We start from the raw sequence: 15,506 nt of genomic DNA on the forward strand, positions 1-15,506 counted from the left end.
TACACCAAGTGAGAAGACTAGTCTTTGACAGTTACCCAAAGTGTCCAGTGTCTTTAACAGCAAAACTTCGATTTTCCTTAAACGTATTAAAAGTTTGTGGACATTTATTATAGTCATTTATAAAACAAAAATTTAAAAAACCCGGATATATTATATACGTTACCAACTGTTAAACAACACTGTACTTCCAATGACAAATACACACATTCTTTTTCGATCAAAACATTACATAATTTAAAGGCACTGGCCACGTTTGGTATTTTCAAAGCCAATTTGTCAGTGTCAGCAGTATTGTCACAAAATAGAGTCAGCTCACTTGTTGCGGAAATGGTGTCCATGGGTTTTGTACATCTGGGGTAATTTGCAGTCTCAGCTTCGCTCTGTTATGTAAAGTCTTGCATGGATCGAGTCCGTAGTGTGACGTCACGGTGTATTTTAGATTTTTTTTTCTCCTTTTTTTTTCTACATGAAACCATTATTATTTAGTGTTTACTCAACTTTGTGGTTAATAGCGCACTTGTTGACCTTTCTTGAACAAACTAAAACCAAGAAACTTTATTTATTTCGAGGTGGTTTTTAACAACAACAACAACAACAAAAACAACAACAACAACAACAACAACAACAACAACAACAACAACAACAACAACAACAACATTGTTTTAGCTACATTATAAGACAATTAATTGATGGTTCAGAAGTACATAGTTCGTTATTTTCTTTCTTTCTTTATTTATTTATTTATTTATTTATTTATTTATTTATTTGTTTATTTATTTATTTATTTATTTATTTATTTATTTATTTATTTATTTATTTATTTATTTATTTATTTATTTATTTATTTATTTATTTATTTATTTATTTATTTATTTATTTATTTATTTATTTATTTATTTATTTATTTATTTATTTATTTATTTATTTATTTATTTATTTATTTATTTATTTATTTATTTATTTATTTATTTATTTATTTATTTATTTATTTATTTATTTATTTATTTGTTTGTTTTAATTCTTCGGACAAGCAAAACAATAAAACAAGCACAGGCCGTCCAGGGTAGGGCAAAAGTCAAAAAACTGTCATCAAAAAAAAATGTGCCCTCCCAGACCTCACTCATAAAAAAACACATTCGTTGTGAGGGTACGACACCACATTAATCTCCCGTCACGCGTCTGATTTTAAGACCGGTCTTTTCAATTCGCGAGATCGAACTGACGGATAAAACGCCACCATCTGTGAACTTAGCATTAAGATTAATCTCTCCATCATCACAACCATCAAACCACCAGCCTCCATTCGACTCCTGGGCACAGTTCCTTACACTGTCGCCATCGTTGTCTCGGTCGTATGTTGAGAATGGCTTTCCATTTGCAGATAAAACTACACAACCTGATAAATGGAACAACAATGGTGTATCAAAGTGTGGGCACACGTTTCTAAAAATTGTTCTTATTGCACAATTTTTTAAGACACTGTTGTCAAAGACCAGTCTTCTCACTTGGTGTATCTCAACATATGCATACAAAACAAACCTGTGAAAGTTTGACCTCAATTGGTCGGCGAAGTTGCGTGATAATAATAATGAAAGAAAAAAACACCCTTGTCACACGAAGTTGTGTGCTTTCAGATTGACTTCGATACCTCAAAATCTAATTCTGAGGTCTCGAAATCAAATTCGTGAAAAATTACTTGTTTCTAAAATACTACGTGACTCAGAGGGAGACGTTTCTCACAATGTTTTATACTATCATCCTCTCCCCTTTACTCGTTACCAAGTAAGGTTCTATGCTAATAATTATTTTGAGTAATTACCAATAGTGTCCACTGCATATAAAAGGATTCGGGTACTTTTTCAAAATGTCCACAGATTTACATTAAACTTACAGGGTTTGAAGATAATGATAGTGGAAAGCTTCCCTTCAATTACTAACTAAGGTTGTGTAGTTTTTTGAGAAATGAGTAAAACAAGTCACAAAATCGTTTTCGTCTCATGAGACCAAAATGATTTTAGCATGTAAAATCCCCTTAACCAGTTATGATACTATACCAAAACGATAGCATATCTGGTTAATACGTTTTTACATGCTAAAACTGAGACGAAAATTATTACTTTTACTCATTTCTCAAACTACAGCACCTCGGTAGGTAAAATTTCAAGGAAGCTTTCTACTATCATAATCTTCAAACTGTGTAAGTTTAATGCAAATCTGTGGACATTGTGTTTTTTGTTAGGAAAAAGTACATATATACCCTTTAAAGAAGTTATTTCAAAAGAAGTTGTTGGGTTTAGCCAAAATCATTGTTTTGTTAAAAAGGGGAGCATTATGAAGCATGGATCTCGAAAAGGAGGCGTATACGAAACAGAATCAAACTTTCTGAACAAACATAAGCAAGAACAAATAAAAGTCTGGGCCCAATTTCATAGAGCTGCTGAAGCACAACGAGTTCAAAGCACAACAAAGTTACACTTATCAAAACAGGGTTGCAAGCCAAGATATCATGTCACATGTACAATTATTGAATGGTATCCTGCTCATTTCTGCTAAGCAGAAAAATTAATAAGCAATATTTTCTGCTGAAAGGCACTGGACACCATTTGTATGTTAATCAAAATAATTGCTAGCATACAAACTTACTTGGTAACGAGCACTGGAGAGCTGTGCTTATAATAGTAAACATTGTGAGAAACGGCTCACTCTGAAGTAACTAGTTTTTGAGAAAGAAATAATTTTTCACTACAATGAGTTGAATTGATTTCGACACCTCAGCTGAGGTCTCGGATTAAAGCATCTGAAAGCACACAACTTCGTGCGACAGGGTTGTTTTTTCCTCCATTATTCTCTCGCAACTTCGACAACCAATTGAGTTATAATTTTCACAGGTTTGTTATTTTATGCATATGTTGAGATACATCAAGTGAGAAGACTGGTCTTTGACAATATTACCAAAGGTGTCCATGGCCCGATTTCATAAAGCCTGTAAGCACAAAAACAGATTTACCAATTTAATTTCCATTTATTGCATATTGCTTTGTTACTGGCATTCAGCTGTTGTTTGCTTATCCTGAAAATCACGTGGAAATTTTGGTAGGTAATCCTGTTTTTATTAAGGAAGAAATGTCATGCTAAGCAATTTTGTTGTGCTTACTGGCTGTATGAAACTGGGCCCTGGTGTTTGAATGAGAAAAATTCTGCTTACTCTCTTCGTTCATCATGTAGTCAATTGAACCGTCAACATGAAGGATGTAGTTGTCACCCGAGAGGCGGTAGTTTCGAAGTTCAGCATGATACGATTCCCAAGTATTCAAAACAGTGACTTGAATCTCCCACGAGGTGGCGCCATCCTCAGTCAACTGACGGACTTTCTCATTTCCCAGCCAGAAGCTCTCACTAGTTAAGTCACCAAAACCATCTCTGTACTCATCCCAACCTCGGTTGAAACTTAAATCAATATCCCGACGTTTCTGAATAACCTTTGGAGAAAAAAAGAAACTTTATAATGCAAAAAAGTAATAACCCATCACCCATGGTCCTCTGAAACCTGTAGACGTATGCCAAGTAGTTTGTATTCACACCTGCTTAATAAAAGGAGACTTTCTGGGACGATAGGTGGCAGCAGATTTACCGGGTAAAACCATTGCTCTCAGAAATATGCGCATGCTCAGAACTACGTAAGCAATGGAAATTTACCCGGTAAGTATGCTGCCATCTAGCGTTGGAAAGTCTCCCACTGCGTGTGAACCTGATTTAGGCTGCTCTCAAACTTTTCTAACATGGTATAAATGAGCTCTGAAAGGTTCACTGCTGAGCCCACAGAACCAAAACAAGTATATGCTTTGTGTATTTAATGGTTAGCACACTCAGTCTCTACAAAATGAAAATACTTCAAATCCTACTTGCGGCGAAGAATTGCGTGTGGTGTTTTGGATGTCAATGTGTTCAAATAAAAATTGTTAGGCTTCGAAGTTAATGGTGACTGTATAGGTCGAAAACTCACCCAAGCTATTTCTGCTGGTAACAGTGCTATCCGACTATGTTTCACTTCAAGGGTCTATGTACTTTTTGTATGACAAAAAAACACAATGTCCACAGATTTACATTAAACTTACACAGTTTGAAGATAATGATAGTAGAAAACTTCCATGAAAATATTACTTGCTGAGGTGTTGTAGTTTTTGAGAAATGAGTTAAACAGTGTCATGAAACTAATTTTCGTCTCATTGATCATGAGACGAAAATTATTTTAGCGTGTAAAAACGTATTTTCACGACATTGTTTTACTCATTTCTCAAAAACTACAGCACCTCAGCAACTGATATTTAAAGGTACGCTTTCTACTATCATTATCTTCAAACAGTGTAAGTTTAATGTAAATCTGTGGACATTATGTTTTGTTTTACAAAAAGTACCCAAATCCTTTAAAGGATCTTTTTAAAAGAAATAGTGAATTTTGACCGTACCGTTAATGAGTAGACACAATTTGTTTACCATGGTGCAATCACTGACTGCGCGATAGCTTATGTTTAAAGTATAAGTAAAGGCGCAGCACCTTTTTAGAATAACAAAACAACTCTTTTGTAAACGTCTTGGGTCCACAATGTGTTAATTTTGATAGACAACTTTGAGGATTAAAATCATAGTGATGCTGCGTGTAGTATTTTGGTGAATGCTTGTCCATGTTTAATGGAAAACTTTAGACTATCTGCCAATCACCAAGAGAGGGCGCTCTTCACCAGGTAATGTCAACAACTTAGTAATAGGAGAAGCATGAGTGACGGTCACTGACAGCAAAATACCTCGTGTTTTGCGTGTTTTTGATTTTGTATTTTAGATTTAGCCAAACTGTATTTTGTTTTTCATAACACATTGTCAGCATGAACCAAACTGTTCTGGATCAGGACGTACTGGACACGAGTTCCCCAAGGATAACAAGCGGTGTGCATGAGTTTTTGGGGGTGTTTCTTCTAGGGTAACTAGCAAAAATCCAAAATGCTGACCTACCGAAAATTGAGAAGAAATCTGAAGTTTAGTTGTATGACAATGTATCTGATTTAATTTTCAAGAGGCTGAGAGACTTCTAAATATTTTTTGAGTATTTTTTAATTTTTAGCATTTACCATTGTTTGCTATAGGAGTTGTGCACCCTTACCTGGTAGGTCTGCTGCCCTCTAGTGGCAGAGCTTTCAAAAAGTCTCCCATTAGAGGGTTGTCCTCCTTCTGGGCCTAGCCTCTATATTACTTTTTAAAGGCAGTGGACACTATTGGTAATTACTCAAAATAATTATTAGTATAAAACCTAACTTGGTAACGAGTAATGGGGAGAGGTTGACAGTATAAAACATTGTGAGAAACGGCACCCTCTGAAGTGCCATAGTTTCCGAGAAAGAACTAATTTTCCACGAATTTGATTTCGAGACCTCAGATTTAGAACTTGAGGTCTCGAAATCAACCATCTAAACGCACACACCTTTGTGTGACAAGGGTGTTTTTTCTTTCATTCATATCTCGCAAGTTCGATGACCGATTGAGCTCAAATTTTCACAGGTTTGTTATTTTATGCATAGGTTGAGATACACTAACTGTGAAGTCTAGTCTTTGACAATTACCAATAGTGTCCACTGCCTTTAAAGTCCACATAATTTGATCTGCAGAACGCTAAACGTCGCTCTTTTGCCGCGTCAAACTCAAATGATTTTCGCGCGATAAAAGTGCAGCAATAAAACGAATCGGTGACAAACGTCGAACTTATTGAATTAATTTGCCGCACTTAAATGAATTCAAAATGGCGACGCGGGAAAAACTGTTGCTAAAGAGTCATGTGACACGATGACAATTCGAGCTGTGACACTAACAATTTGATAGTGGCAACGTCCATAATGATATAGTTTTCCATCTTAGGTTTGGTCTTATTATTGGCATCGTTTGTAAGTGGTGTTCATCGTTCAAGAGTGGCAAAAAAATTGTTTAATAAATAAAACAAAAAATTTGCTTAATTCTGAAATCTATATACTATAAAAATTATGTTTGATCCAGTCAGAATGTGTTTCCAATCCCATCCTGGAATAGGCCTTCTCCAAGCTACGAAGAACCTTCATTTGATTAGACAATGCACATAAAACGTTTTTCAAAAACTTTGCGCATGCGTATACCCAAAGAGCATTGCCCAAACTGAGAATTAAATTCGATTCGACACGGCACTTGCGCGACGTCTGTCACCACGTCGTGCAAGTGCCGTGTAGCACGGCAGGGCTTGGCGTGCTACACGGCAGTGTCGGACTCAACGTTTGCGCTAAACGTCGCTCTTTTGTCGAACCTAGTTCACCATTTTCCAATTATTTGAGTTCCATAAATGTGTTACTGACTTTACTCATTGTGGAGTCGTTGATAGAAGATGAACTTACAATTGATCCTGGCCAATGTTTCATATCGCAGTATACATCAAGGCCTTCTGGATACTTCAGCGGGTAGATAGTGTAAATACCTTTCGCACTGTAAGGATGAGCCTGGAGGTAGTCTAGGCAGTCGTAGTATCTGGGCTCTAGAATAAAATTAGAACACTCACAAGTGTAAGTTTATACATCATCGGTGCAAAAGCTCGGGGTCCCAAACGCCTCTATCAGTCGGCCATGGAATAAAATTGAAGCATGTGTACACACACTGGACAATTATTGTTAGTTACTCAAAAAATTTGTAAGCAAACAAACTTACTTGGTATCTAACAATGGCAACGGAGAGCTGTTTCATATTAAATTAAATTAAATTCGAGACCTCAGCTGAGGTATCGAATTCAAGCAGATGGAAGCACACAATTTTCGCGACAAGAGTGTGTTTTTTGGACCAATTGAGCTCAAATTTCCACGGGGTTGTTATTTTGTGCATGTGTTGAGATACACCAAGTGAGAAGACTGGTCTTTGACAATTACCAATAGTGTCCAGTGTCTATAATAGAACACTCACAAAAGTAAATTTAGACATCTTTCGCGCAAAGGCTGTCCCGTTTAAAGCCATTGGACCCTTTCGGTACAGAAAAAAATAATTACAACTAACTTACAGGGTTTAAAGAAGGTAGTGGTGAAAGACTTCTCTTGAAATAGTATTCCATGAAATGCTTTACTTTTTGAGAAAACAGTAAAACAATATCAAATCTCGATATCGAGAATTACGGATTTATTTTAAACACGTGTCATGACACGGCGAAACGTGCGGATATAAGGTGGGTTTTCCCGTTATTTTCTCCCGACTCCGACGTCCGATTGAGCCTAAATTTTCACAGGTTTGTTATTTTATATAGAAGTTTTTATACACGAAGGGTGGGCCTTGGACAATACTGTTTACCGGAAGGGTCCAATGGCTTTAACAGCCGGCCATGGAATAAAGTTGTAGCATTTGTGAGGGCAGTCTTTCGTAAAATTACGCCAACCCAATCGATGGTTCGTGACAACCTACAAATGCTGTTCATTAAAGAAAAATATTACTGTCAATGCTCTATAGTTCTTGACCTTGGCTTCCATGTATTTTTGTCTTAATTCCCTGTCGGTATCATGTTATGCCTCTTTAAAGCCACTGGACACCTTTTGTAATTGTCAAATACCAGTCTTCTCACTTGGTGTATCTTAACATAAGATAAACCTGTGAAAATATTGACTCAATGGTTGTCGAAGTTGTGAGAGAATAATGGAAGAAAATACACCCTTGTCGCACAAGTTGTGTGCTTTCAGATGCCTTGAGTTGATTTCGAGACCTCAGTATAGACGATGTGACCTCTGACGTCACACTAAAACCATAACATGATTCGCGCGCATACCGCCGGGCAAAACCTTTGTGTTTTGGCAGCCAGCTAGAAAGTGTACGCAATCTTACTATGACTACGCAACTCAGTGCCCGGCGAAACATGACGTATATAGTGTTTTGTCAACAGAGGGCGGTTTGAATGTAAACATAGGTCACATCGTCTATAGAGGTTTATTATTCACTTTTTAAATATTTGAGTGAGAAATTACTTCTTTCTGAAAAAAAGGTTATTATCCAAACTCCGTGAGTTTAGACAGCAGGCATTGTACATAATGCCAAATAATGTGCAGATGAGGAAGTTCATTCTACTCACCAGCACATGTGTCTCCCATCTTGCCTTGCGGGCATCCGCACGTACAGGTTGCGTTGTCAATGATAGCGGCGCCATTCTCACAGCCAGTCAATGCACACTCTAAAAAATTTACATTAATTTTCTCTTAACTTGTTGTATTAGACAAATATGAATTGCGCTAATAAAACACATGTGATGTCCATCCTATACCGTGTATACAATGTTGTTACATTTCTGGGCGTTTATAAGCTGTTGATAGTGTAAAACATTGCGAAGAACGGCTCCATCTGATCAGTGACGTTGTTTTCGAGAAAGAAGTTATTTTCCAATAAAATATTTGAGTTTGATTGCGAGACCTCATAATTTGATTTTTAGGTCTCGAAATCAAACATCTGAAAGCACACAAACTTCGTGTGACAAGGGTGTTTTTTCTTCCATTATTATCTCACAACTCCGTCAACCAAATGAGTTCAAATTTTCACAGGTGTGTCATTATGTGCATAGGGCTACGTTGAGATACACCAAAGTGAGAAGACTGGTCCAGTGCCTTTACGAGCCAGTAAAGTTGTTTAAAGACAGTGGACACTATTGGTAATTGTTAAAGACCAGTCTTCACAGTTGGTGTATCTCAACATATGCATAAAATAACAAACCTGTGAAAATTTGAGCTCAATCGGTCGTCGAAGTTGCGAGATAATAATGGGAAAAAAAACCCTCCGTCACACGAATTTGTGTGCTTTCTGATGCTTGATTTCGAGACCTCAAGTTCTAAACTTGAGGTCTCGAAATCAAACTCGTGGAAAATTACTGATTTCTCGAAAACTACGTCACTTCAAAGGGAGCTGTTTCTCACAATGTTTTATACTATCAACCTCTCCCCATTACTTGTAATCAAGAAAGGTTTTGTGATGATAATTATTTGGAGTAATTACCAATAGTGTCCACTGCCTTTAAAACATGCCGTGAGAGGGCGTTCCATAACGATTTACAACCGAGCCCAGTACACTATATTCACTATCAACCACGCCGAAAACCCACTTACACCAACCAAATTGTGAATAGAATTCAAAATAGCACTGTGCTTGTGACGCGCTTATATGAGTTACTGGGTAGGATGAAGGGAAACAAACGTGCTGCATGTCCTTCGGAACTAGAGCCCGCCCAGTCATACTGTTTGCTTCTCCAGCAGTATACCTCAACTCTAGGTTTCGACATTACTTTTGCTAAAGTTTCTTTGCTATACTTACCAGTACATGTTTTGCCAGTCCAGTTTTGAGCACAGGAACAATGACAAGGATCGTCTATGAATGTACCTCCGTTTTCACATGACAGTGAGCAATCTGAGAACCAGAAATACCGTACCTCACAATTTATTGTTAATGACAATATCTTTATAAAGAAAACCAGGAAGTTTCGTACAAACCTTTTAACTTGTTAAACTTTTTTAAACAAAAAACGTGCCTCCTTTTCAAGACTAAATAGGGATAATGTTTTTTGCGTGGATTGTGCCAAACAACTTCTTCAGATTATAGAGTTTGGGCATCAGAGGTTTCATCCACCTCTGATCCGTACTTGCCAGGAAAAATCTTCATAATTTAGTTTTCTGTAAATTTTCTATTTAATTTCCCGTTAGCATTATGCAAGCTACTCACTTTCACACTCAAAGTAGTTGAGTATTTCAAAGTCGAGGTCTGTGAATAGAGGGCGATCGGTGTAAAACGGATCAAACCCTCTATCGGGTGTATACGTGTTCATGCCCCCAGGGTAGATGCTGGTACACTGGCATCGAAGGCGGTGATTTAACGGCATGACCCACCGTATAATGCCGTTCTCCTTAGGGTTCGGTTCCCTCCCGAAGCTGCAACTAAATGCTGTGACTGTTGCAAACCCATACCAGCATGCTTAAACGAAAAGAACGATGAGAAAGAAACAATTATTAGTGCAGTAGGAGACTTTATGCCCCTACGCCAATGATGCATGTGCCACAATTGCCCCCCCCCCCCAATCAGGACTGAGTCTATAATACTGCTTCAGCAGGAAATAACGCTTCAAATATGCTTAGCATACCCCCAATCAAACAGTGTACACGTGACATAGTAGCTTGTCTGGTAACCTTATTCATGTTTTTTGCTTAGCTCCATTGTTCGTGCTTAAACCAGCTCTACTTATGGGCCCTGGGCGTTTCAGGTTAAAAAAAAATAGCATAGATTGTTAATATTTAATATTTAAAAAGTTCCCTTTTATTAATTTCATATCACTTTAACACTATTTTTTTCTATTTACTTCACACACTGACAACGTATGTCCATTCCTCATCATGTCAGATTATCCGACATAATAACAATTAAAAAGTTAATAATAAAAAATGACATAGAGCGCCGAAAAGGGGGCTTGTTTAAGAAAACATCAAACGGGAAAAAGTAACATTTTGAATTTGCTGGAAGTGCCACACCCCCTTGTAAAATTGGGCGGGACTCGTAAGCTCTAAAAGTTTATGCATATGGTGTCACTGCTCCTACACCCCAATGGTAATTCTCCATCAGGCCCTATTGATTCAAAGCTAGTTTTGCTCTTTAAAGCTACCTCTGTCCACCATCGAAGTATAGAATACAGTTATTGTTTGTTAATTGTACACACGTTCTCTGTTCCCCCTTCACAGCCTTGACCGAGCTTACCAGATTGCCAATCAAGTGGTGTTGGGAAGCTTTCCTTTCAATACCATCAGGGCCAAATTTCATGGCTCTGCTTACCGCCGAATACTGCGCTTATACATGCATGCCGTCGTCATTCTTACCCAAAATGGTTGGGATTATTCTTCCAACTTGGATTTTCGGCCATCGTTTTATCTAAGAATGCGACCACGGTTTTTCGTATACATCTTTATATAGGTTTACAAAAAAAAGTACACTTTGCTTTTAAAACTTCTATTTTTAACCATATATTTTTGCCAACACATTTATGTAATTCAACATTTTTAATAACGTACTTTATTTCTTTCCAAGCTTCGTAATGTATTCTTTGTTGTTACTCTCTATGTTTTTTTGTTTGTCTTTATGCGCCTCGGAATAAGTTTAGTCTTAGATAGAGGGTGCTTTATAAATTTTAATTATTATTACTCTTATTATTAGTAGTAGTAGTATTATACACTCAAACACATACAAACACTATTATTATTCATGGCTTATCATTATAATTGATTTAGGGGAAATAAACACAGTGGTTTAAAAAATATATAAAAAAAAACATGATAAAAAAAACAACAACAACAAGAACAACAGCACACTCTCTTTAAGACACACCAACAGTTACGGTGTTTTGGGAAAGCAAATTTAAGACTTATACTAAAGGTCACCAGCTTGATAAGAGACAATTATTAAATCAATTGATCATAATGGAAGGAAGGCAAATATTCCACTCGACACACAAAAAATCGGGACAGAAAAAAAAGACTATGACGTCATAAAGAAATCCTCGCAGGAGATTATTGATTTGTTAATTTACAATTTTCCTGTTCGGATTCCGGAATAGGGAGGAACGTGTTTGAAATCACCCACGACTGCTTTGAATGCATGGGGTTTGATCTTTTGAAAGGTAGGGTCAGAGATTGATAAAGAAATCCACAAATTTATGATAATAACAGCTTACGTGGTGTGAAAGCACTGCGGCTGTTGATGATAGTGTAAACTATTTTGAGAAAGGATTTCTTTCCAAAAGTGGTAAAAACAAAAATGGTTTGATAATTTGTCACCCAAGCACATTTCAATATAAAAGATGCTAAATTTGCATCGGAGATAAAGAAATTATGAATTTTTGTTTTTACCCATACACCGATAGCACTGTATATTCAGTACTTTCCCGAGTCCTGAGAATTATTATTATTTTTATTTATTTTTTATCAATCTGAAAAACGATTCATGCATAAATCGTATCTCAGATTGATGACTGGTTGGTGTCTGTTTGCGAATGCTACAACCAGAGAAGCGATTGGTACCCGCTGTCGAAGACGGGCTCTATACGTTCATGTCAAAATACCCTGACAGCTTGTTGTTGTTTTCTCAGCAAGTACATACTGTATTCAGCTAAAACTTTCACGAGTAAAAGACCAGTATTCTCACTTGGTGTATTTCCAAATAGGCATAAAATAACAAATCTGTGAACATTTGGACTCATTTGGTCTGTGAAGTTGCGAGAGAATACTGAAAAATAAAACACCCTTATTGTACAAATCCTTGTGCTTTTAGATGCATAAGAAAGGCTTTGGGTCGGTACACTTTTTCAGATTCAAATATTGAAGTGAGAAAAAGGCAAGATATGTTAGAATTGTGACTTGTACTAATTCACTCTGAGATACAAGTCATTGTAATAATGCGGTTTTTTTTAACCATGTCGCTTCCGTATGCGCTAAACGGAAATCCTGCCGCTGTCAAAGTGCACTCACGCTGTGACAAGAAGTTCCATGCGACTCTAAATTGTTCTAATGAATCCCTTTTTGAGGGCGGTATCAATGTTGAAACTTAGTCGAACTTACTAAAACCATGTTTACCTAGAACAGAGGTATCTTTAATAATTTTTGAAGTTAGATTTACAAAATAATTATGAAAACATTTACCTATCCTGCATTATGTAAAACTCTACCAAACTATTAGTATTAAGAGGTTCGTATACAGCAATTGAACTTTTGAAAGTTGTACACAACCTGTGTAGTTCTTTTCTGTGTGACCAATACAGTATTGACAGCGAGTATGCCTGATTATTTCGATTGGTGCGATAGAAATAAGCAATTATTATATTTACAGTTTCACAAATGCTAATTTCTCTAGTTAGCGAGTAAACTTGCAGTATATCTCGCGCAGAGCAGCCCATTTCGAGATGGGCTTTTGAGGTTTTTTGCTATCATCGAAAACAGACATTTAACGACAAGTCTTCAAGTCGATTTCATTTTGGTTTGAGTTTTGTACATTGGTGGGGGTCCATGCAAATTTAAGATTGTAAATTCTTTGGTGGAAACAAAATTAAAACACCAAAGTAATGTACTAAAAAAAACACACGCTAACACGTTCGGAGTATAACAGTTGGTTAGTGTCCTTCACGTTGTACTGGACTTGACGTATGCCATGAATAAGCATTTCACTGGGGACCCCCCCCCCTCCTCCTTTTTTGCAAATCGTCATATTCATTCCCTCAGTTTGCTTTTGCAGTCTTGTAAAATGACATGTGTTAGGGGCAAAGAATGGCTTTGGTTTTTTTGGAACCGTTCGATTGTTTTAATCCTAGATAAATGTAGATGTACGAAATAAAAGTAACATGGAAACATTTTTTTTTTCATTTCAAAAGGTGGTTTCGTTTTTAAGACATCGCCGAAAATTTGGAGTGGTTTTTTTCTCATGAGCAGAAAGAATAACCCGGTAATAAATAACACAAAATGATAAGTGTTTCATGCATGGAACGTTTCACCGATTAAAATTTATTTGATTCCATTTTTCAAAAATCACATTTCTTAAGATGAAATCCTTTTCCCCAAATTAACATCAGCTGCAAAACCTCATGTCCTTTCTCTATGCTCATATCAAGTAGACCCTAAATGTTTGTTTTTGGAGTAAGATACCAAAGATACACCCTTCCAAAGACATTATACGCGATCCCATAATCGTCGCAATCCTGCTGCAGAGTTTTGGGCTACTGCATTCCTTGTTTGAAACAAAATAAAAAATAATGAACGAACAACGAAATAAATTTTCACAGCTTTGGAAAATGTTGTGTGTCTCTAGCAAGAGGAATGGGGAAGTTTGACTTACCAATACCCACAGTGGTAATGAAGCTAACCCACTGCGTGCTGTGCATCTTTCCGTTTCTATTGGCGTCCTAGACACCAGTAAGTTACGCCAAGTCCTCAACGAATGAATGTTCAATGAATAAACACAGCGACCACCAAAAACAACAACGCGTAGCTCACACAGTTTTATTGGTAACTGCGACACACGAAAGACGATTCCTTCCCAGCCAGCAATCTGGCATACTGGAGTCTCGTGGTCTTTTCAAGTACAATCTCTGCTTGGCGCTGTGGCGATATGTGGGCGTTGCCTTTGAAGATGCGCCGACCAATCAAATGAAAGCAGGTGGTGGATGAAATTCACTGGTAGTGAGAGAATTTCATCGCACTTACCGCACTTACCAGGTGACTGCATTTTACCACAAATATAAAAAAAAAATAGATTTTGAATTCCAATATGACTTCACATTATTATATAATTACTTCAAATATGAGATCCTGTATACGCTAGATTGAAGCAAACGTGGAGAGTGTTTGCAGAGTCAACCATTACGCGAACGGATACGTCATGATACGTCATCAATAATTAGTTCTGGGTATGCGCACATTACAATAGGAGTGTGGGGGTGGGTGTGTGTGTGTGTGTGTGGGCATGTCTACGCATTCAAACCGAGGACTTGAAGAAGGTTATAACAATAGGGATCCGGGAAAAGGTCACACCAAAGACGTCCTCAATTTTATTTCGTGTACAAAACCAATAGGGACGTCTGAAAAATGTCCAAACAATGGGAGAACAAAGAGAAGTCCTCGGTTTACACCATAAACACAGCTGTGTGTGTGTGTGTGGATATACACCACTAATTAGATATACAGAGCTTTTCAAGGGCATCGAAACAACTAATGATGCTTAAAGGCAGTGGACCCTTTCTGTAAACAGTATTGTCCAAGGCCCACACTTCGCGTATCACAACTTCTATATCAAATAACAAACCTGTGAAAATTAAGGCTCAATCGGTCATCGGAGTGGGGAGAAAATAACGGGAAAACCCACTCCTGTTTTCGCGCGTTTCGCCGTGTCATGACATGTATTTAAAATGAATCCGTAATTCTCGTTATCGAGAATTGATATTGTTTTACTGTTTTCTCTAAAAGTAAAGCATTTCATGGAATAATATTTCAAGAGAAGTCTTCTGTAAACCCTGTAAGTTATTTGTAAATCTGTGAATTTTTATATTTGTCTGTACCGAAAGGGTCCAATGGCTTTAAAGGCAGTGGACACTATTGGTAACTACTCAAAATAATTATAAGCTTAAAACCTCACTTGGTAACGAGTAATGGGGAGAGGTTGATGGTATAAAACATTGTGAGAAACGGCTCCCTCTGAAGTGCCATAGTTTTTGAGAAAGAAGTTATTTTCCACGAATTTGATTTCGAGACCTCAGATTTAGAACTCGAGGTCTCGAAATCAACCACCCGACTCACCACCTTTGTGTGACATGGGTGGTGGTTTTCTTTCATTATTATCTCGCAAGTTCGATGACCGGTTGGGCTCAAATTTTCACAGGTTTGTTATTTTATGTTTATGTTGAGATACACCACTGCCTTTAATCACCAATCAATAGGTGTAATTATACATGCGTAAATTTA

The 15,506-nt window shown here is 37.1% G+C and overlaps 1 protein-coding gene across 2 annotated transcripts; it reads right to left on the bottom strand.

Moving 5' to 3' along the window:
* Positions 1 to 1,058: 1,058 nt before the first annotated feature.
* LOC139938949 (fibrinogen-like protein 1) lies at positions 1,059 to 15,416 on the bottom strand. 2 transcript variants are annotated; one of them, XM_071934627.1, is made up of 7 exons: positions 13,885 to 15,416; positions 9,742 to 9,990; positions 9,337 to 9,429; positions 8,111 to 8,209; positions 6,408 to 6,544; positions 3,206 to 3,479; positions 1,059 to 1,396 (listed from the first exon to the last, which is right to left on the bottom strand). In XM_071934627.1, exons 1-7 carry the CDS (start codon positions 13,928 to 13,930, stop codon positions 1,161 to 1,163), a joined length of 1,134 nt encoding a protein of 377 aa, XP_071790728.1. In that variant the 5' UTR covers positions 13,931 to 15,416; the 3' UTR covers positions 1,059 to 1,160. The 2 variants fall into 2 exon arrangements, with proteins under 2 accessions (XP_071790728.1, XP_071790729.1); XM_071934628.1 differs by lacking the exon at positions 8,111 to 8,209.
* Between the last annotated feature and the right edge of the window lie 90 nt (positions 15,417 to 15,506).

This window comes from Asterias amurensis, chromosome 6 (genome assembly GCF_032118995.1).
Source record: "Asterias amurensis chromosome 6, ASM3211899v1".
In the NCBI taxonomy this organism is placed as follows: Eukaryota; Metazoa; Echinodermata; class Asteroidea; order Forcipulatida; family Asteriidae; genus Asterias; species Asterias amurensis.